The sequence below is a fragment of the Nelusetta ayraudi genome, unplaced genomic scaffold, assembly GCF_046127955.1.
Source record: "Nelusetta ayraudi isolate G7.1 ecotype Tasmania unplaced genomic scaffold, CSIRO-AGI_Nayr_v1 ptg000018l, whole genome shotgun sequence".
Lineage (NCBI taxonomy): Eukaryota > Metazoa > Chordata > Actinopteri > Tetraodontiformes > Monacanthidae > Nelusetta > Nelusetta ayraudi.
This window is the reverse complement of record NW_027466068.1, coordinates 738,251-760,919: the sequence shown is the minus strand read 5'-3', so window position 1 is coordinate 760,919 and position 22,669 is coordinate 738,251. Positions and strand designations below refer to the sequence as shown.

The 22,669-nt window shown below is 47.1% G+C and overlaps 1 protein-coding gene and 1 long non-coding RNA gene across 3 annotated transcripts; both read right to left on the bottom strand.

Moving 5' to 3' along the window:
- Nucleotides 1-3,581: 3,581 nt before the first annotated feature.
- Nucleotides 3,582-19,145, bottom strand: LOC142887728 (phosphatidylinositol 3-kinase regulatory subunit alpha-like). 2 transcript variants are annotated; one of them, XM_076025569.1, is made up of 17 exons: nt 18,927-19,145; nt 16,668-17,156; nt 16,133-16,262; nt 14,698-14,790; nt 14,388-14,459; nt 13,214-13,330; nt 12,938-13,136; nt 12,301-12,383; nt 9,822-9,927; nt 8,913-9,011; nt 8,030-8,210; nt 7,808-7,933; nt 6,679-6,821; nt 6,294-6,470; nt 6,120-6,194; nt 5,326-5,496; nt 3,582-5,192 (listed from the first exon to the last, which is right to left on the bottom strand). In XM_076025569.1, the coding sequence occupies exons 2-17, from the start codon at nt 16,857-16,859 to the stop codon at nt 5,003-5,005; spliced, it is 2,154 nt and encodes a 717-aa protein (XP_075881684.1). In that variant the 5' UTR covers nt 16,860-17,156; nt 18,927-19,145; the 3' UTR covers nt 3,582-5,002. The 2 variants fall into 2 exon arrangements, with proteins under 2 accessions (XP_075881684.1, XP_075881685.1); XM_076025570.1 differs by lacking the exons at nt 12,301-12,383; nt 12,938-13,136; nt 13,214-13,330; ... (3 more) ...; nt 16,668-17,156; nt 18,927-19,145 and adding an exon at nt 10,581-11,033.
- Nucleotides 19,146-20,641: 1,496 nt separating this feature from the next.
- Nucleotides 20,642-21,808, bottom strand: LOC142887731 (uncharacterized). Its single transcript, XR_012926584.1, has 2 exons — nt 21,376-21,808; nt 20,642-21,337 (listed from the first exon to the last, which is right to left on the bottom strand). It is a non-coding gene; the product is annotated as an uncharacterized LOC142887731 (long non-coding RNA).
- Nucleotides 21,809-22,669: the final 861 nt, after the last annotated feature.

Sequence of the window (22,669 nt, the reverse complement as noted above, 5' to 3'; positions counted from 1 at the left end):
GTCTCGATTCAGCAGTTCATGACCTAGAAAACCACAGTTACATAGGCAACATTCTGTGGTCCGTAGCCAAAACTTCCACTTTTGCGCTACTCGTCATTTTGACAATTAGAAAAACTGACAGAGATTCCAAGTTAAGGAACAAAGCAAAGAGGACAGAAGATGCCACGAGTCCGACAAAGAAAAAACCCAAGGAGCAAAAGAGGATTGAACTGATCAACTTGGCGGTGGAAGACCAGGAGGGTTCAGTGGTGTGGGTTCAGATTGAGCTGTTCACTCCTCTCAGCCATCTAATGATCACCTACTATGAACAGCATGGGATTCCCAGGGACTCAGTTAGATTCTGCTACCAGAACCGCTTCATCAAAGTAACGGACACCCCCTGGCATTTAGGAATGACGGATGAAGCAACAATTGAAGTGTTTAAATGGGCAATTCCAGGGTAATCTTGTTTAACAGTGGCTTCCTACAAACAACCCTGCCTCCTTTCTTCAGACACTGTACCACTGATCCAGTCTGCGTCTGCCCTGTGTGTCCACTGTCACAGTTTATATCCATTATAAATTGGGTCCTCTTAAAAAAGAATGAACTAAATTCTAGTAGAATTAATAGCAAAATTTCTTTACAATACACAATCTGGGGAAAAGTATATGGTTCGGTTATCAATGTTATCTTCAGTCCATATGTATATTCAATCTATTGTCCTCTGGTGTCTTTGCCTTTGCCTGATGACTCATGGATTTGTTTGTCTTTTGAACTGACTGTTCTTTTGAACTGACTGTTTCTGAATCAAGCATTTATGAGTCCAATCTCCAGTGTGTTTGTACCTAATCTTGTAGCTGACAGCGAGGCCACTGCAGTGTTACTATAGGTGGGTAAATTATGATTGTCTCTATGGCAGCACTCTTAGCGACTGATACAAAGGTACATAACAACTCATATACAAGATTTGTGACTAGAACAAATATATGTAAGTAGACAAATCAATAGGTTGGAACACGTTGGAGACGAGAATGATTTTGTCACAATAGTGGTTGCTATGGGATGTGTTGGTGCTCGCTTAAATACGTGTTAATTTTGTTTTATCAAATTTTTTTGTATCTAAATGGGTGTGTCTTATGAGTGACGCTGTGATCTATTTTTCCCCGACATTGAGATGAACTAAGGCCATGTTTGCACTTGGTCATTTCATTAGTTTTTCGTATTCCGATCGGCAAAAAACACACGAAGTAACCAAGTGCAAACAGTCCAAATCCGTTTTGTCATCCGAATACCGTCACATCGCATAAAATCGCATTCATCACGGATGTGCGAACAGAATGCGAGCTGTCCACATTAACGACCGCCTACTCCACTCACTTCTCCCGTGTACGTACTTGGTCGGCGCCCCACCTCCCTGCGTCGTCATTATAAAGTTACAAACAAGAAGCGAAAACAAATCATTTTTGATGGACTCTTTTATTAGGATGCTAATAAATTTCATTCCGCATTAGCGTATTTTGTCAGTGGAGCAGCGGTCGCAGTTTCCCACATATGAGATTAAATGTGCGACGTTACATCCGAAAATTTGCCAGCCACCGTTGATCCGAAAATAAAGTCGTCACCACTCTGTCCCACCAGTCACTACTCCTCGTTCGGATCCATACGAGCTGCAGTAGAATTAAAACGAGTGACTTGATATAGTCCGCAAACAGGAAGTTGATTCTTATTCGCTGTTATGTAAAACTCGCCGTGGTTTTGCGCTTTACTGCCCCCAGTCGTTAAAAACGGAAATGACGCATGTCGCATTTGCATAGGTTCGGCAGGGGGGTTGTGTGATGCGATCACAAATGGCACGCTCGAGACGCATGTTAATGCTACGTGCGAACAGATGCTTCGAGATCCGTTCTCGTGATCCAATCCCCCAAAACAGTTACAAGTGACCAAGTGCAAACAGGGTAATTGTCACTTAATCACCAGATAATATGCATGTACATCTTACAAACTCAATGAAACTATTCAGAAATACCAGTTGCAACCTTTAATCTTGTTGTTGTTCACTGCCTGGTTTCCATGATAACGTGCTCACTTCAACAGCGCCAAAATCATGGTTTGACTGTGACGGCGGTTGCGATTGGGTCTGACGGAGAGTTGTGAAGGTTTTGAAATGAAAGAAACCTCATACATTTAGAATCAACATCATCATCATCATCATCATTTGTTTTGTTTTTCTTAATTTAAAGGTGAACTCCAAGAAAATGTGTTTACATTTTGTACATAATGCCAATAATTGTCATTAATGGCTGAACTAGAAAATAAGTATACAAGTTATAAGATAATAGAAAGTACTCGAGAGTCACACAGTGGCTTAGAGACATTATGCACTGCCTTACCTTAGAAAAGCTCTCAGGACAAAAATCTTTATAAGACCTGGCAACCTTTTCTAACTCACTTTAAAGTTTTCCATACGTCTTAGGTTGCAACAAGATGTGTCCAATGACTTGGGCCCTTGACCTTCTGGAAGCTTTCCCTCATACGTTAAGCAAGGGGTGGGCAGATGGGCTCAATGTTTTACTTTATGTTCTCTTGGAATTCACAAAGCTACCAATGTATTTCTCTTTCATTGGAACCAACTGTACTTTGCAGCCCATCCTGGGGATTGTTCTGTAGCTCTTTTTGTCTTTACTGTGTGTGAGAAAGACAATAAAAAGATTTGAAACGAAAGTACTCGAGAGAAGAAAAAAAAATATATTCAAACCCAACCGGTTTGCATTAAATTGCAGATTAAGTGCAAATAAAGTTACGAACGGTCGTCAATTTAACATCAGATCAGTATGAATTTCATTTATTTCCATTTTATTTTTTATTCTCTATATTTAAAGCATTTTGTTAAATTGTCATCTGTAACCATTGCCAAGAAATTACTTTTGACTTAAATGTTTTCACGATCAAATAAATGAGGTCACATTTGTACACAAATTTCACCCTTCTGTATATTAAAATACGAAAGGCTCAAATTCAAAATCAATCAAATTCAAAAATCAAAAAAACACGCACTATTAATAATCTCGTTGTGCAGGTCAAAATGACAATAAAACTATCTATCCATCTATCTATCTATCACATACAATTAGCGCACATGGGCCACATGGTTGGTTACCCAGTGGTTACCGGGCAACCGACCCTGTGGCTAAGATAACACAATTGACGGTTCTTGATCAAAGCATCTTACCGGAAGCTCCTCAGGGGGAGGGAAGCAAGTAAAACTTCCGATTTCCTTGAGCTTTCTGCAGGGTTCGGTCCAGACAACGAGGTTAGGTCTGTAAGTCAGCTGCTTTTTGCCAGTTAGCTCTTCACTGTGAAGATTTTCAGCCGTAAAATGTGCGCTGCTTTTTAATGTCCGGGCAGGTACCGTGCGACGTTCCCTCCTTCCGTTTTTTGTAGCGCTTTATTGATACTCGGTTCAAGCTCCAATCTGACTTCACATAAAATAAAACATTCAAGTGGGAACAACAACAACGAACCTGGTTGCAACTGGGAATTGAACTGGAAGATGGAAAAATCTAAAAGAAATTCCAAACACACATCAAATAGCAAGAGCCCGGTTGAATGTTCTTTTTGTGGTTTTATTGATCACTTGTGCCGCCTCCGCGTCACCGATGTTTGCTGTCAGCACAACATTGCAGTTTAAACATAGAATGAGATTAAAAAGTCTGCGGAATGAGTTACAACGGAAGCATCAGCGAAAATAGCCCACCTGGGCGGGAATCTGACAGTCCCGGAGGGGGGGGGGGGGGGGGACTCATGAAGACTGTTGAGGAATTTCTACAATGAAAACCGGCGGAATAGCGACTGTTTTCCCGCCTCGTGTTCCTCTCAAAGCAAGTCAAACTGTCTGAAATCACAAGAGAGCGAAAACAAAGCGTGAGGGAATCGTTCTGGACTTCTGGAATCATCCGTGTGCGGCGCTCAAATCGGACTCAGAGTCTTTGGATTGAAGTTTTTTTTTTTTCTTGTTCCTTTTTTCTGGGTTTCCTGACATAAAATGCTGAGTTAGTTGCCTCGTTTTAAATGTCTTTTTTTAAAAACACGTTCAAAAGTCGCTCACAGTGTTCACAAAGAGTCGCCACTCTTTCCAACCATTTTGCCCCTGACATGGCAATGACAAACAGCTGTTCAGTGGTCTGGTCCAGTCTGGTCTGGTCCGGGTCCAGGCTGCCTGCGTTCAGATCCGAGGAGTCCCGTCCACCTGCCAGACTTCACAGTACCTCTTCTCACCAGCAGGGGTCATGACCCCGTGCAGGTCGGTTCCTTGATCTGAAGGATTCTGCTGCTGCTGCTCGGGTTCAACCCACCGAGTTGGAGGGACAGTAGGTGCAGGTAGGTGCAGGTCAACCACAACCACACACCATTATGTTCTTGCCTCTTGTTTTTTCCCCCCCAAGGACAAAGAAAACAGGAGCCGCCTGCTCAGCAGCCCCTCCTGCAGGGCTGGACTGGCAGATAAGACAAACTTTTAAAAGTTCAAAGTTCTTGTCAAATCCAGTTCTTTCTGAAATCCTGATCATGGTCTCATCACAGCAACGTTTGGTCAAAGGGTTTTTTTCCCCCCTTCTCAGTTTGGTTTTAGTCAGTTTGGTTGTTTTGTTTGTTTGTTTTCTATTTTATTAAAAAACAAAGATCTGCAACATTTTTTCCCCTCCGTCCACGTCACCACGTGCATCAAGACGCTGGTGCAGCTCAGCCAAACTCCTCCTGGTCTAGTGAGACGTGTTGTGTGCTGGATGCTGTGTTTTAAGTGGTGTTGATGCTCTACAACCCTCACCACTGACTGAATGACAGACTGACTGATTGATGCACACAAAGACTGAATCAACCCGGGTCGTTGCTGGGGCTTCCTGATTCTGGTCCAATCAGCTCAAAGTCTGTCCCAGTCTTGCAGGAGGTTTAAAAAAAAAAAAAAGGGAAAAAAAAGTCAAATCTAGCGGCATGCGAGGACTGGCAGCTGGGGGGCGCTGCGCGGCGGTCACCGCCGCTGCTGGCTGTAGACGGGGAAGGCCAGCGTGACGTTGAGCGAGTCGTTGTGCTGCACCAGCGAGGTGTGCTGGTAGTGCAGCACCAGCTCCTTCAGAGAGCCGTACAGGTTGTAGGGCTCAGCGAAGCCAAAGCCAGTGCCCGTCTTGTTGATGACACAGTGCTTCACCTCACCATCCACCCTGGAGAGAGAGAGAGAAAGAGAGGGACAGAGAGAGAGAGCGAGAGAGATCATTAACAGTAGCCTCCCGAAACAGAGAAAACCTCAGAGAGAGAAGAGAAGAGAAGTGTTGTGGCCAGCAGGTGGCGCCTTACACCACAGAGCAGGCGTAGCAGCCAGGCTTGCTGCTGTCTCGGACCAGGAAGGTTCCGTCTCTCTTGCCGCGCAGCAGCGACTCGGCCTGAATGCGGTTGATGTTGCCCAGACGCCACAGACGCTCGTCGTGATGCGGGAGGTCCTCCTCGTCCTCCACCATGCTGTACTCACTGACACACGCACACACATACACACACACCATGACACAAGATTCCTGGCCTCACTCTTCCTGCCAAATCCCTCCACTGCCTGACCCCCTCCTGGCCCCCCAGTGGCCACTACAGCAAACTGCAGCTGGATATATTTCTCTTTACGTTGCACTTTCCCGGCAACAATTTCTGCTCTTCTGTAATTTGCCACAGTGGCGTCTGGGTGTTTAGTCGAGTTTTAAGTTATTCAGTGATGATCTGTGCTGAAAGGTATCATTATTATTATATAGTGCCGGTCCAGTTCATTATTGACGAGTGAGAACAGAAATATATATTTTTTTCTCATCTAGTTCTGGTTTTACAACTTTAGAATGAACTGAAGGAAGCCACTTTTGTACTTAATTGCATAATGACAATAAAGAAATTCAATTCAATTCAGGATCTGTTCTCCTCACGTCGTGCAATCACTCAGTGAGTTCTGGTGGCACCGTCTTGCTTTATCACACAGTCGATATGAATTTACTTTTGTGTTCTAGTGTGAGCGTTAATGTCAGTGGTATAAAGAGGAACTCAATCTGTCTATCTGTCTGTCAGTCTGTCGTTCTGTCTGTCTGTCTGTCGTGCTGTGCGTCAGTCACACTTACTCCTCCGTGGTTTCGTTCTTCAGGCCGAGCCACTCGTTCAGCTTCCTCTGTCGGACTCCTTTCTGCGTCAACCACCTAAACACACAAACCAGCGCAGTCAGTGTCTAAATCCACTCTGTATGTGTGTGTGTGTGTGTGTGTGTGTGTGTGTGTGTGTGTGTGTGTGTGTCTTACATGAGGTACTGGTCCCTGGTCTTGCGGAGCTGGATCAGGTCCGGCTTGATGCTGTTCATCTTCTTGTCGATCTCTCGGTAGTCGGCCGCCTGCTTCTTCAGGTCCACCTCCAGGTGGCGCTTGCTGTCGACGATCTCGCTGATGCGAGACTTGAGCTTGTCGTAGTTCTCCATGATCCTAAAGAGGGGGGGAGTGAGTCAGGCATTCGAACCCGCCGCGGGCTCACCAGCACAGCAAATTTCACAGTTACTTGACAAAAAGCCGTAAATAAATGACTCAAGTGAAGGTCCAAATGAAAGGAGACCTCACTTCCTGAAAGACATGCGTTCAATAAGATTGCTTGCTGTTGTGACGGCTCCTGTTGGTTGCCGCGGTAACCACAAACCTCTGGATCTCCTTGTCGTTGCCCTCCCGGCGGAACTTCTCGATGTACTCCTTGCTGAAGCGCTCCTGCGTCTGGCACTGCTCCTCGAAGATCTTGATGGTCTCGTTGAAGGCCTCGATGGCCGTCCGCTTCATCTGGATCTCCTGAGGGACGACAAGGACGGAGGGAGAGCGGTGAGCAGAACCAGGACTCTCCTGCTGCTGCTGCTGCTGCTGCTGAAAACGCCTTCTTTGTTTTCAGCTTCCCTTTACATTTCTTCTCTTTTCTTTTTTTTTAGTAAAAAGCATCATCGCTCTGATGCTTTTGAGAGAACACTAGCAGGTTCTCTCCAGTAACAAGGTGGCGCAGAACTGCTCATCTTCAGTGGGAACTACGTCCATTCTCACTGCACTGCATAGCTTTTGAAGAAGAAACAGTGATATCTAGTGGTTACATGTCAGACTGCAGCGTCTGTCTATCTCTCGCTCCCCCTCCTGAGCTCACCCGGGAGCTACGGTGGCCTGCACACCCCAACCTGGATACCTCGTCCACCTTCTTCTTCGATGCTTTGATTTGAAAATGCGAGCAGTCGCCCTAATTACACACTGGACCTTTACAGCCTAGACCAGGGTGGGCAAACTGTCACACTGGGTTATAAAATGAGACAGGGGAGCCGGAGCAGCAGCAGATGGATGGAGTGTTGTGGTGAGCCACCTCGTAGGACGAAAATATATCTCATGGGATGTAGAAAACTTGTGGTTTAATGTCAATTAAAAATGAACAAAAGCGTTACAACAAAGTGTATGTGTTTGAAGCCCCGCGGTGTTCAGCTGTTCAGCACCGGCGATGGAAACAGCTCCACTTGGAAAAATCTCTCAAATAAAAGGTTTTGGCGCTCTCATGACGTGGTTTTTCACACGTATCCATGTAGAGGAATATCACAGAAGTATCATGGAAACACTTTTCCACATTTATACGTTTCTGTCATGGAAACGCAGCTCTAGAACTTCCTCTTAAAACAGAGAACAGAGAAAATGGATGAAATACAACTATTTCATTTCTTACTAACTATTAATAGAATTTTGGTGATGCCGGAGTGAAAAGCTGAACAGGCTGCATGTGACCCCCCAGAGGTCCAGGCGCACGGTACCTGTGAGGTCCTGGTGTACTCCTCGTACAGCCGGTCGTACTCTCGGTTCTTCTCCTGGTACTGCAGGTGGTACTCGTGCAGCTTCTTCCCCACAGCCTCGATGCTGTCCTCCTTCACCACCTGATCCTGAAGAAACCACAGCAGCGACAAAGCCCAGTCAGCTGAGCTCACCACAAAAAAAAAGCCCAGGAGGCGCGGTGCGGGCGAGCCGGCCCCACCAACCTGCTGGTGTTTGGAGACCGGGTAGAGCAGCTTGACGTCCAGCTTGGGGTTGTACTGCGCCAGCGACTCGTGGCGGTAGTGGTTGATGAGCTCCACCACCGAGCTGAAGGTGAGAGGGTCGGAGAAGCCGTACTTGCCCTCCCGGTGGAAGATCTTGATCAGCTTGTTGTTGCCTCCTTTCCTGCAGGTGGAGCGAAAAAGGTTCAGGCGGAGCTCAGGGAGCCTCTTCTGCAAAGCTTCAGGAGAGTCCTTGCAGAGTGGGAAGGTCAGGATGAAGAGCGCAGAAGAAGAAAAGGAAAACACCCCCTGCTGGTGGGGTCAGGGAGGGGAGGATGCATCCAGCTGAAGGAAAGTGTCGCCTCTCAGCTTTGTCCTCCCTTCTTGCACGATGAGCAATTTTACAAAGGTGGAACCCAAGCACACCGGCTTAGTTTGTCTAGTTTCACACTGGAGGACGCCAGAGATTCTCTGCAGCATTCAGAGGGAACATTCCAAAAGACATGGAGACCCTTTCTAAAACGACTGCAGGTCACTTGATGCAACACTTCACTACTCGACGGCAGCTTCACTGTCTTCTTCTTCTGGTACATGCAGTATATATAGTATCTCTCTTTCTGAATGTGACTTGGATATAATTACTTTTTTTTAATAGATGTTTATATCCTCTGCATACACATGTGTATATATCCTGCCACACCCCCTGGCACTGTCTCTCATAAACTATTTGAGAAGAAATCTACAATAAAAATATTTGGATTAAAAAAACCTGCTCGGCCATCTCAGATCAGATTGTAACGATGCTAACAGTAGCTCACGCTGCCCCACCGCATCCTAGAAAACATGGAACTGGAGCTGTTAAACAGCCAAGTGTGTGTGTGTGTACCTCAGAGTCAGAGTGTAGTCTCCATGCATCTTTGTGGAAGCGTCTCGAACCAGGAAGGTTCCGTCGGCCGTGTCCCTCAGCTTCTCGTTCACTTCCTCCCTGCACAGGCAAACCATCACACGACACTCCGTTACAGTCACAAGACTGTGCGTGTGTGTGTTTATTTCGGGGGATTTCAGCTGCTTTTCTTGAACCCTGAACACTGTTTGACTGCCCGTCTGACTCATTTGTGAACAGAGGAGGGACGTTAACAAAGCACCAGTATATACGTTACTGTACTTCAGAAGATTTTTGGGGTATCTGTACTTTACTTGAGCGCCGTTTCCTGATCCTACTATTTACTTCGACTCCCTACATTTGTACACAAATATTTATACTTTCTATTCCTTCAATTGGAAAAAAGACGCTGGTTACATTTGTGTTGGAAAGATACAAATTCTGTTCAAAGTATTTCACTTATTACTTATTCTCGTAGATGTTGCTTAAAGTGGAGCTTTGTGAACTCTGCTGTTGTGTAGTAAAGTGATTATTACCTCGGCTTATTAAAAAAAATATTAAATTGTGCAATTTCTCAATTTGGGAACAACAAGTACGTCTATTCTATTCTATTGTTATTCTATTAATTGCAAAATTGTTTTTTTTTTTTTTTTTTACTTTTTTAGGACATTTTAGAACCTGTATTTTCTTACTTTTACTTAAGTAGAGCATTTGAATCAGTATTTTTTACACAAGCATCCACACGACCACCTCTGTTAGTGTGTTTATACTTCTGGCTGGTCGAGACTTATAATCTGCAATCTGATCCTAAATAATACAACACCAAAGTCATCGGTCTGTCCATTCATTTTGGACATATGTGCATTGGTGTGTGTGTGTGTGTGTGTGTGTGTGTGTGTGTGTGTGTGTTACCTGGAAATGTCTCCCCAGTACCACTCGGCATCCTGCAGAGAAATGCTGTTGTTGAAGCTGCACGGCGCCGCTGCACTTGAAGGCTTGGCCGGCTTTGGAGGGAGCGCTGCAAACATAAAACATAAAACAAAAAACATGAATGAATGAATGAATGAATGAATGAACAAACGAACATGTTCTCCTGCTGCCAGAAAGGTTTGTGTGACAATGTTGAGGCGGCAGGTCGTGATTTCTGGAAAAAGAGGGAATGACTGCGGCTCAGCGGTCGATTCGGTTTAAATCCAGGCTCGGTCCAGAAACAAGAGGTTCTGGAGACTCGCAGCGGTTCTCCGTCCGTCCGTCACACAGAGGTGTCATTCAGACGTGGTCACGTGACTCGCGTCACATGTCTTGTTCCTTCAACACAGGCTGACATTTTACCATAAAGCAGGAGGAACGGACCACCTGGACCGGTGGGCCGGTCGGGTTATTGCGCTCACATTCCAGGTGAAGCTGAATTCCTTTTGGAATTTCGGCGATGAAACGCCAACAACACCTTCAACTAAATCCATCTTCTGAGGATCGGCCCAACAATTGAACAGTTGGCTTAAATGACAAGATGGGCCAATCAGCTTCCAGGGAGGACCGTGTTGCTGAGGGGGCCGGCCCCCCATCCGGCATAATTTAATCAAATAAAGTAAAAAATAAATAAAATGAGAGAAGCGGGTCAGAACCGCGCCGGCGGAGCGCCTGTAGGACTCGGAGCGGTGCTGCTCCTACCTGGACTCTGCATGTTAATGTAGCACAGGATCTTTTCTCGAGCCCGGAGAGGCTCGGCGCCACCCCCGCCGCCGCCGGCCCGGCTCCCCACGTCCTTCTCCATGTCGGAGCCGTCAGAACCGTCAGCGCTCAGAACCTGCACGGATGGCTGTCATGGTGGTGGACAACCTGGAGCTCCGAGCTCGGCTGGAGAAAAGACAAAGCGCCGCGGCTCCGGAGTCGTCCGGCCCACATTCCTGCAGCTGCTCCTCCGAGGACCCACGAGCTTCACGTCTTCAGCCTCTCTCGCTCTCTCTCTCTCTCTCTCTCTCTCGCTCTCTCGTTATTTTCCTCCCCTTTTTTTATTTCAGACGACGCAACTTTCTGCCCGTCTGCCTCATCCTCCGCCAGGCAGCCTTGTCGGTTCAAAGCTCGGGAGAGCAGCTTGGAGATGTGTGACATCACCGCCGGCCCCGGCCAATCCCGCCTCGGCAGAGATATCTCCCAGGCAACGCCCCCACCCCCTCCCCCCCCCGCTCGCTCCGCTCCGCTGCGTCTTTCGCTGTGTGGACGGATGATGTCATCGTTTTCAGAGAGCGCGGCGCTCCGGCAGCAGGGAGGATTTGGAGGAGCTTCGCAACTCGGAGCGCCTGTGGCCTCGCAGAGTCGGAACAGGTGGTGGCGATCGATCCGCCGGGCCATCCACCCCCCCTTCGGGTACTAGACGGCCACGGAAAAGCCTCCCATTGTCTCCAGAGGCGGCTGATGGCGTGTGGGAACAGTCGCCGGCCGGCTGCGAGGCCGGCGGCTGGGCGTCACCGTGGCGATGAGGGAGCCGTAAATCACAGCCAGCCGCGCTGCTTGGCAGTGACCACTCAAGGTCCCATATTATGTCCACTTGCAGGAGAGTTGGTCACCTGAAGCACCTCCGCAGCCCAGTGGAAAGTGAGGGGAGTGGGGGGGGATTCAGCGTAAATAGCCCTGTGTTTGCAGCCTTCCGCTAGAAAGGCCTGACTGTTAGCTTCCTGCTGCTTCGCTGGACCTCCGACAGGCTTGGAAGCGGGACAGAAACAAGGCGGCGCCCACCCATGCCTGGTCAGAGGTGTGGTTGCTAAGCTGGGAGGGGCATTTGTGCCCTGTGTGATGTCACAAAGGGATGATTTCCGAAAATGTGCCTTTGGAGCACACGCTTCGCAAAGAGTGGAGCAGGCAGTAGGAGCCAAGGAGGGAAATGAATTACTCAACACTGGCAGCGGGAATTTTAACAATACGGACGTATGGGGCCCCCCCTAGTGGCTGGTTGCAACCCATGGGATTTGATGTCGCAGATGAGATCCAAGCCAAACCAAAAAGTCGCAGAACATGTTGACGATTCCACCGATTAATGCTCAATACACCATAGCGCCACCTACTGGCGCCTCTACCCCGACTCCAGCTGCATGAAAACACCGTGTGAGAGTTTTGTTGACACCAGCGGGCAAAACGACGCCTGCCTTTCTAAAATAAGACATTCCAAGCTCCTGCTGGACTTGAAGGATTCACCTCCCACTACATCCGTGGGTGCTGTTTCTGCCGCTGTTGCCCTGCCCACAACTTCCTGCCTGGTCCAAGCACCTTCACGGCTTCTCTCAGGTTCCAGCGAGGTTTACAATCAGACCAGAACAAACTCTCAGCTTTTTTTTTATAAAAAGCATCGTGTCAGAGACGGCCATGGAAAAAAGAGAAGACATCCCACACGCACCTGGTGCAGCTTGGTTCATGTTGAGCTCGCTGGTGATCAGAACCTCCAGGGCTTGAACCAGAGGATCCAGACTGGACTCGGACCTGAACAGGAAGAGATTCAACACCGTGAGTCACAGTGAGCCAGAGCAGGAACATTTTCAGTATGTAGACACCTTGTCAATAGCTGAGTTTCCATGACGGTCTTTCACTAAATAAAATTTCTAAAAATTTCCACAAATTACAATTGTGATTTGCAGGTGTTTCCATTGAATGGTGTGAAGATCATCAGCCGTAATTCTGGTCCAATCTGGTCTAGTGGGACCTCACGCTGAGGAGGATGGAGGGACAAAACATTTTGCATTTCAATGCTGTTTGCTGTCCAGAATCCTCCGTCCAATCATAACGCAACATTTTCACTGGTCAGTGAACTGGTCACGTGACCCCGTAGCCATATTTGAGAGTGTAGTTGTTTTCCATCAACAGTTTTTATTGCCATATTTTGTTTGGTGCAATTCTAGAGGTCATGGAAACACAGCAAATAGCCAATCATAGCTGTTTAATATGAATCTAATGTGTGTGTGTGTGTGTGTGTGTATGTGTATGTGTGTGTGTGTGTGTGTGTGTGTGTGTGTGTGTGTGTGCGCGTGCGTGCTGACCCTGCAGCCTGTCTGAACAGCAGAGGACTGAAGCTCTCTGCCAGGTTTCGGGGGCTCAGCTGGTTCCTGGAGCTGTGCAGACAGACCCGGGCCAGGTGGCGGACCACACTGAGCAGGGTCAGGCCGTACTGGGCGGGGCAGGTGGGCGAGCTGGCCACGCCCCTCAGCACCTGGGCACAGTCCTCCAGGTCCCGGACCTCTGTGGGCAGAGAGCAAACGTGTCACCAGAAGCAGAGCGAGCGGAGGCAGAGCAGGAAGCTTGGATCTTCTCCTCACCTTGAATGCCGCGAATCATGTCTGCCTGCAGCGAGGAGGGGAGGACGGGACCAGGCAGGTCCTGCAGGAACCGGACCACCCCGTCACACAGGGACGACACCTCCAGCTGGTCCAAGTCTGAAAACAAGACAAACACACGTCTGAGAGCAGGGGCGGACCCAGTCTGAAACGAGTGCTGGCTGCTGGTCCCAGTCTTTGGTGCAGCCACACCGCCAGGTAGAGGTTGGTCCTGGTCTCCAGAACACTTTTTAAGGATCTCGGTCTCGTCTTGGACTCAGAGGCATTTTTACTGGGTTAGGGTTAGGGACGGGGATTTTTGATCCCGACCAGTGGAGACGCAGCCAACGCTGTAATAACACGATAATAACAGAAAAGAATCCAGCTGCTGCCGTTTGACGCTCTATTGGCGACGCCCAGAGTGACACCCTGCCCCCTTTATTCCTAGAGAGAGTTTATTTTTTAATTTCATGAAGCAAAGTTGTTTTTTTGAAAATGGTTCAAAATAGTTGGTAAAGCAGCAAAATGTTAAAGAAAATTATTAAAAGACACCTCGGTGAAAAGAGACGTCTCCTTGCTGTTTAATAAAGATACTGTTAATTTTTTCCTGTGATGTTGTTATATTTCTTTGATATAGAAAGTCTTGGTCTGGTCTTGGTCTCGATAGTCTCTAGTCTGGATAAGGCCTTGGTCTCTGATTGGTGCCGTCTGGACTACAACACTACTGCCAGGATCTCATGGCGGCCCAATCATTTCAATAGAGTTGCAAGCTCACACATACGGGAAAAAAGTCCATTTTATTTTTAGCTGTGCTGTCTCAGTGAGCATGTGGCAGAAGTGTCACTTCCCATCACGCCTCTGTAACTCACGTGATGCATCAGCATCACTTTAAAACAATTCAAAGTCCACGACTTAAAAATAAAATCAATAGAAATATTTATCATGAAGTTTGTATCAGGTCAAAGGTCATCCTGCCATGTATTTTACAGGCGTTTCTTTTTTTTGCGTTGTGGTCTATGGGGGTGTGAATGCTTTTTGGGGAGCACGGGATTATTGGCTGCAGTACCATGAGTGGCCACTGGGCGGGAAAGAAAAATCACGGCAGCAGGTTTCTTATAATGTATCTATGGGTACGACCTGGTGAGACCAGGCAGCAGCAGCAGCAGTTGCTCCTCACCTGTGTCAGCCAGCTGCCGGGTGTCCACTCCTGCACCACCTACACTGCGATACACAGCCGGACTGTCCAGACCTGCGGACACACAAACCCAGTCAGGCAGCTCCACTCACGCTGTTGATTAACTCAACCAAGCGTCAGGAGAACCGTCAGCTCGTTTCTACTCCAACCCGACGCAGGGACGTCTTTTAAATCAACTCAGTCATAACTCCGTGAAACAATGTTCAACAATAACCAGCATCTCAAACAAAACACTTTACAGTGTGTGTGTGTGTGTGTGTGTGTGTGTGTGTTTGTGTGTGTGTGTGTGTACCTTTGGTTTCTATGGCCTCCATCAGCCTGTTGAGGAGTGGGGGTGCTGTGTCTGGGGGTCCAAACTGCTCAGTCAGATCGGGCAACATGAAACCTAAAAGGGGGGGAGGGGGCAACACACACACACAGACACACTTCCTGTTAAACACAACAGCAGCTTGCATTACATAACAGTGTTTCTCAAAATAAAAGCCATCGTTCTAACATTTCCTCAAAGTATAACTGTGATTTGCAGGTGTTTCCATTGAATGGTGTGAAGATCATCAGCCCGGTCAAATCTGGTCCAGTGAGGTACAAAACATTTTGCCATAAATCTGCATTTTCATGTTGCTTTCTGTCCAGAATGCTTGGTTCTATTTTTCTCTTTGATGACTTGCAAAAAATACTCAGTCTCCACCTCCGTCCAATCATAACGTGCCATTTTCACCGGTCAGTGAGCTGGTCACGTGACCCCGTCCGCTGACGTGTCAATGTGAAAAAAGTGTTTCCATGACACTTTAGCGATATTCCTCTACATGGATCCGTGTGAAAAACATTTGAGAGGTTTTTTCAAGTCGAGTTGTTTCTATGAGCAGTTTTTTTATTGTCATGTTTAGGTTTAGTGCAATGCTAGGGGTGATGGAAACGCAGCTGGTGTCAGTCTGATGGCGGGAGGTCGTGATCAGAACGTAGCTTATTAGGAAATGTCTCATCTGACTTTAAGGAAACCAAACACACACACACACACACACACACACACACACACACACACACACACACACACACACACACACACACACACACACACACACACACACACACACACACACACACACACACACACTTCAGTCAGGGTTGTGGTTGCTGACTGAACACATCTCCGCTGTTCTGCTGCCACCACTGCACACAGGAAGGGTGTGTTTGTAAACAAGAGAGAGATGCAGCTCAGAGAGCGCCTGAAGGTAACTTCAGACCCAACATCAAAAGGCACAAACATTTAAAAAAGACAAAATATCAGGCGTGCATGTCAGATTTCATCCTGATGAACCCCAAAAAAAAGAACTTCACGGATTAAATGGATTGAAAATGTCAGGTTTGGGCGAAACACTGCAGTCGGAGCAGCTTGAAGCTACGAGGGGGAAACTCTGTGTTGCCATCACAGTGATTGTGTAACCACGGCAACAGGCTCATATTGGAAAATTAGAAAGAACGACTTTTGAAGGGGAAACATTTCTCACTGTTCCACTTAGAGACGGGAAATGTTTGTGAAACAAACATCTGGAAGAGAGGTGTTCAACATCAGCTGATCTTTAATCAGCGGCTCTTCACTGCCGAGGGTCCTGACAGGTCCTCACAGGTCCTGACAGGTCCGTACTGGCCGGCAAGATAATCATTTTCTATAATAATAAAACCCACAGTAACTCAAAGGTCCTGGAAGGCCGTCGTTCGAAACTCACCCTCCGACTCCGAGTCGCCCCTCGCCGAGGCCGCAGATGGAGGCCTCGGTGGGCGGGGCTTGGGCATGGGCGGGGACATCCTCTTTCTGCCGATGAACTCCACGTACGTACCCGGAAAGTTGCCTTTCTCCTGTTGGCGCAGAGAAAGATTCAGAAAAACACTGCAAAAAAGAATACTCTCTCAATATGAGTCCAGTTCAAGCTTTGGTCCCTCACCAACCACAGACTCCTCGTCAAGAAACAGTTTGGAGCAAACTAGCAGTCGACAGTTTGGACTCAGCCTGTGAATGTGAGGTCTTTTCTTTCATTCTCACGACTGTTGACAGTGCAGTTTCTCACTGAAGGCATCAAATAACTCAAACACGTTTTATATTGAAATTTTTCCAAATAGCCACCTTCCATAAAAAGCATATTTAGAGTTACTGAACGAGTTTTCCTTTGCTGCTTCAGTATCTGTCTGCATTGTAGAAAGGTGTAAAAAACGTTGCATGAGAAGGTGTCCAAACTCTACACTGGTAGTGACCGCTGCGTTTACCTGCGTCGTCTCGTTGAAGCCCGGCAGCCAGCCAATCTCGGACGGCCGCTCCTCGGCGCCGCTGCTGAAGCCCAGCGCCAACAGTGCCCCCTTGCTGACCAGCAGCATGTCGCCCACATGCAGGTCAATGTCCTCCTCCTGCTCCTTCTTGTACTCGTACAAGGCTCGGTACTGGAAGCCCTCGGAACTCATCGTCGCGGCAACTTTGGCTTCGCAACAACGAACGGGAAATAAAAACAGCCGGAAGTCGAAAATATATTTGTAGGAAAATAGTTTCTTTTTTTTTCTTTGTCTGTCCTGAGTTGCTCCGAGAAGGAGAGTTCTACATCAGCGCCTCCAGCTGCTCCAGGTGCGTCTCCTCGCTCTCCATGTCTGCCGACTTCCTGTCATCCCTCCAAGCCGAGCCGCAGCCGCTCGATCAGCGCATCGTCACTGTTCATGAACAGGAGTCTGAGCAGAGGCGGCGGCCACATCTGGGGAGGCGGCAACCTGTTGGGGGCAGCGGGGAGGCAAACTGTAAATCAACTAATACATACAGCCGGTGTCAAACTCTGGCCTGTGGGCCAAATGTGGCCGGCAGCGTCGTCATATTTGGCCTGCGAGGCCAATACTAAGTCACTGCTAGAACTGCTGGCCCTCTAGTGGCCACACGAGGAGCTGCTTCAATATAACACAAAGCAAGAAGCATCCATCAGTAATGCATTGAGTATCTAGCGTCCACATAGAAGTGAGCTCATGAAAGACTGATGGTGTAACTGTCTAAAACTGTCTGTAGACTACAAAAAAGAGTTGGAACAAAATTCAATGTTGGGATAACGGAAGCGGTAAAAACCCTCTGGTGTTGATTTTTATTATTGCGACGAGATGGTTAGCGCTGTGGTCTGCATGGAGACAGAAGTATCATTTCATGCAAGCGGGTAAAACCAGGCAACATTTAGCTGAGAGATAAAAACAAACAATGGAATCATTGTGTGAACCCCAGATTAATGTTAATTATAGCAGAGAGACAGGAAGTCATAGAGTAGGTTAAAAAAAAAGGGTAGCGGAGGGAGGGTGCAGTACCCCCTAGTGTTGAGAAGGCTGTAGCTGCACACAAACGCTGATTTACGACACAATTATTTTCTTATTGTCACTTTTCAAAACTTTTCCTCGACCAAACAGAGGCAGGCCATACATAGGTGTAGACTTAGTGACAAGTTGCATAGACGATATTCAATATGTTGCGATGCCTCACTGTATAAGGGTATTTAACATTATTCATGTCTGCCTTTACAAAGGAATAACGGGAAATTCTGTCACATGATATGTCATACCAGAAGACGTGAGTGATTCAGCCATTAGTGTTGCCTCTTGTTCAGCACACACACACACACAAAAAAAAAAATCCCTTGTCATTTACACAAGACATGTTTGACTCATTCTACTGTGGTGGGAGGAAGTGGGGGAAGGACAGTCGTCTTTCTTTTGGCTGTTGAGATGGACATTGGTGAAGATCTCCGCATAACATCGTTATTGACAGTTAATGGCTGATGGTAAATGTTTTGCAGCACAAAAAACACCGTGACAAACCTTTACACAAAACCTTGCATTAACTTCAAAAACAGAAGAGAAAAAATGAAAAGCACCATAGTCTTAGGTTTAGAGTGGGCATAACTGTATTAAGTGTATTATGCTTTTATGCTGCAAAACATCTAATTTTAGCTAGGCCTCATTTTTGAGATGCCAAACTACGGTAACTTTATTTTATTTTTTTTTCCTCAACAATGTTCGGAGATGTAAAGGTGTTTGTTTTTTCCTCCCATCTGCAGGCTCATTTTATCCGCACATCTCTGTGACCAGCGACCGAGCTAACAAGCTCAGCGCAGTCCAATGTAATCTTACACTACATTAATAATGCACCGCATTCTCGGGAGTTTAAAATTCAACCCTAGTCAAATTATAATGAATGTGTACGAGAGACAGGTAAAGGCCAGGAGGCAGAGCGAGAAACGGGGTTTTGACGGGAGTAAACAGAGAAGAGGGGGGAGAACGTGCTTGAAAATAACGGGTCACTTTAGGACGAAGTGCAACCAATCGGGTGGAAATTGGACGCAAACAACGACAACAGCCGAGTGGCAAACAGCAGTGTAGGTGTGAAAATCGAATCTAAACAGCGCAGTGGAGAGGCGCCGAAAGCCCCCCGGAAACGGGAAACGACAATGCATGCCAGCGCTAGCTTAGCATACTAGCTGCTGTCACTCCTCGCCTTCAAAGACTCACCTTTTTGGGATTGTCCCACCGATTAAAACCCCCGAAAGAGCGCAGCAGAAGGTGCCATGGAGGGGCAGCGGTCGAGGGCGAGGTGCGGCGAGAGTCTCAACTAATTTCCGAAGACGTTTAATCGAGTGTTTCTAGGATGATGACACTCGTGGCTCCGCCGTCTGGGCTTCTGGTTCTCCTCTGGCGTCAAGCTAGTTCTGCAAGAGTGGCAGCACTTCCGGTGCAAATCGCCAACCCAAAAGAAACGATTTTATATTTTAAGGCTTGGTGCAAAACTTTACTCATGTTTGTTAACTCCGCCTGAATTTAACTAATTTATATCCCTCTCAATATCCCCAGCTATAAAATAGTTGCGCAAAAATGTCCATCGATAAAGCAAATATCATTGTAGAACAGAAGTCACCGGCCGCTTTTCAAAATAAAACATCTCTACCGGGATGGTTGCAACGGGTGTAACAAAGAAACGACGATAATAAACGCAACGCCGGTTCCACAATTTTTCTTTTAATGTTTTTTGAAAGTTCCACTTTATTCACAGTCTGATTCTCTAATTTGACACCGACGCAAGTAGGGGGCACCTTTGAAAAAATAAAACAGGTTAAAGAGATTACACCCGATTACAGCTGGCCAGGGAGGCTGGGCACATACGTCACATCCGGTAACCTAGATTTTAATACAGTGCGGAGGGCTGTCAAGACAGGGGACCATGGCAACAAAAGAATGTGTGTGCGAGTGTATGTATGTGTGTGGGGGTTCTGCATTCATGTTGTCCTCATTTATTCAGGTCTTACTCGAGCAGCCGCCTTTGGAAATGTATGCTTGGTGTGTGTGTGTGTGTGTGTGTCTGACTCCTGCATCATGTGACTTCTGCTGCAGCTTTTCCAGAACAAACCGTGCCTCACATGCAGCTCGTAACCTCCTGCCACCAAACCAGACAGACATATTTAAAAAATGCAGCCTTTATTCGCATGCGCCAAGAAAAAACAATTGTACAAAAATACTGCATATATAAATAAATCTGAATTAACAGACAGTTCTATTTAAAAATTCATGAAGCCCTGAAATTAGGTTTCAATTTATTTTTGACATGAAGACAGTGGTGTAATCTATTTTAATAGACGGATTTATTAAGACTGATATGTTTCATTGAAAATATTCTTCAAATTTTTAAAACAAAACAACTATTTATGTGTATACAAACACACAGACACACATGTCAAGTAAAATCATTGTCTTTAACTGATAATAAATATTAAAAACAACCAACATGGTCTACATGCTGAAGATGTCCCCCCGCCTGTGGTGGCAGAGGTGGATGGTCCCAGAGAGCTGCAGCTCGTCCTTCAGGGAGCGCCCCACCTGCTCCGAGTGGAGCACGTCGCAGAAAACCCAGATCTCGGCCCGCTCTCGCTGGATGTTGGCGTTGCATGTGGGCAGCCGAGCACTGCGCACCGACCGACTCACAGCCTGCCACACCTGCCAGTGGAGGGGAGCGGGGGAATGGAGCAGTTATTATGTAATAGATATTCAAGGTCCTTATTGATGGAATAATCCACTCTATTGTTATTCAACAGTAATCTTTGTCATAATCCTCACAAATGAACGACGTCCGTGCTTTACTTCTTCAGCTTGCTGTAATTGTGTCCTCAAAAGGTTCAGGCATCGGCCCTTTGTGATGCCACAAGGGCTTTTTTTTTTTTTTTTAACATATATATATATATATAATACATGACCACTGGTGCTCCGCTGGAATCTGGGATAAAAAATTAAAGACTGTGTTTTGCAGTTCCACAATTTCAGAAGTGCCACGGAATAACCATGAGCACAGTTGGAGGGGAAGCCTTATTGGTTTAATTTTTAGTTTCTCGTGTGATCACTAATTCTAGGGGAATTATCATTCAGTGACGCTGCCTCAAACCCAGAGCCAGTTTTATGAGTGGAATCATTTTAGACAAAGATTTGAAATTATTTGAATGTGATATATAAATCAATGTAAAAAAAAAAAAAAAAAAAGACATTGAAAGCAGGAATAGGTCAAACTACGCGGTTAACTCGTGACGTCAGAGTGTTTCGTTGTTTTCTGGTCCCTGATGATTTGAAAACTAAAACACTTTAACGACCCGTTTTGAGCCACTGGGCAAACCTGTGGTCCTGAACACTGAGTAGCGCCGGAATTCGACTCCTCTCTCTGAGTTTGGCGCTGCGGACGGAGCTGCAGACTGTCGAAGCTCCTGAGCTCAGTGGAAAACTAAAGTGAGCGGCGATAACGATCCGACAGCGCCACGTAACAACAACAAGCTGCTGTGTCAGCTGTCAGCGAAACAACACGCAAGACAGGCTGATCATCAAACAGATTTAGCACAAGGCCAGAGGGGGCGCTGTGTGCCGCACTGACAGATAACGACAGGAAACTGCGCCACTGCATCTCCCGCTGACCTCACAGAGGGACACAAACTGCTGCTGACTTTTCTGCTTCACTGAATGTTTTCTTTGTGTCTGTTATTGATACGTTTAGGTGAGGTTTAGAGAGCAACCTGAACAAACAGTGCAAAGTGCAACCAGTTCCCAACACTGCCAATCGAACTTTCTGCTAAACATTGAGTCATTGACTGATCGTCATCACATCTGGGATAATGTGGCAGAACAATCTTGCCGTCCTCTCGCCAGTTAGCAAAATTATTATTATTTGACACTTTCATTGTTTCCTCCATAATTCCATGTGTGTTCATACGTAGTTTTGATGCCTTCAGTGAGAAACTGCAATGTCAACAGTCATGAGAATGAAAGTAAAGACATTAAATTAGTTTAAAGTAAATTAAAGTAGTGTACATAATAACTGTAACTGGACTGACAGCTGTTAGCGTCATGGCTACAGACGTAGCTCAACACCACCAGAATGAATGTGGTCGTGTGAGTGAATCTCTAAATACCGCACATCTCTGCTGACCGACCTGCTCAATATCCCTGGACGTCCCACAGTTGTGCTGACCGATGACCCACTTGACCCTCTGCTGGGGGTGGAGCCTGTGGACGGTCACCATGTGATGGAAGTGCTTGGAGAGCGGCTGGGACTTCCGCAGCAGGACCCCTCTCTGCTTGAATACGCTCCAGGAGCGTCTCACCGGCGAGCCAGCAACGTTGATACCGCGTCTATCCGAAGACGTCCTGGTGGTCTGTGGCTGGCCGCTGCTCGGCAGCACGGCGGGGGGAAGGCGCTCCGGCCGCAGGGTGGGGACTTCCTGCGGTTCCTCGAGCGGGGGTTCAGCAGCCGCATTGATACTTTTCCCGGCACAGCTTTCTCCAGGTTTGTCTCGTCCACTTTGAGCTGTGCACGTCCAGCTCTCAGACCAGCCGCTGATGACGGGGGGCGGTCTGGCAGGTCTGATGGGCAGCGGGCAGCCAGCAGCTGAGGGAAACCAGGGCGTGAAGACAGGGGGAGGACGGCACGGGAAGGCCTTCAGCAGCCTCTCTGTCCGCTCTACCAGCGCGCTCAGACCAAGGGCTGATCCAGGCCGGTAGTGCAGGACAACATCCTCCATCAAGACAGACGGACGTCAGAGGACTGACTGCTCCCCCTCTTCCTCCTCCACCTCCTCCACTTCATCATGATGTCACTGGAGCTGAACAGGGTGTTGTGGGAAGCCTGCAAAGGGTTCAGTAAGAGTCAATAGCTGCCTTTCCATGACAATCTTTTTCGCAAAATAAAAGCGACAATTGTGATTTGCAGTTGCAGTTACACAGGC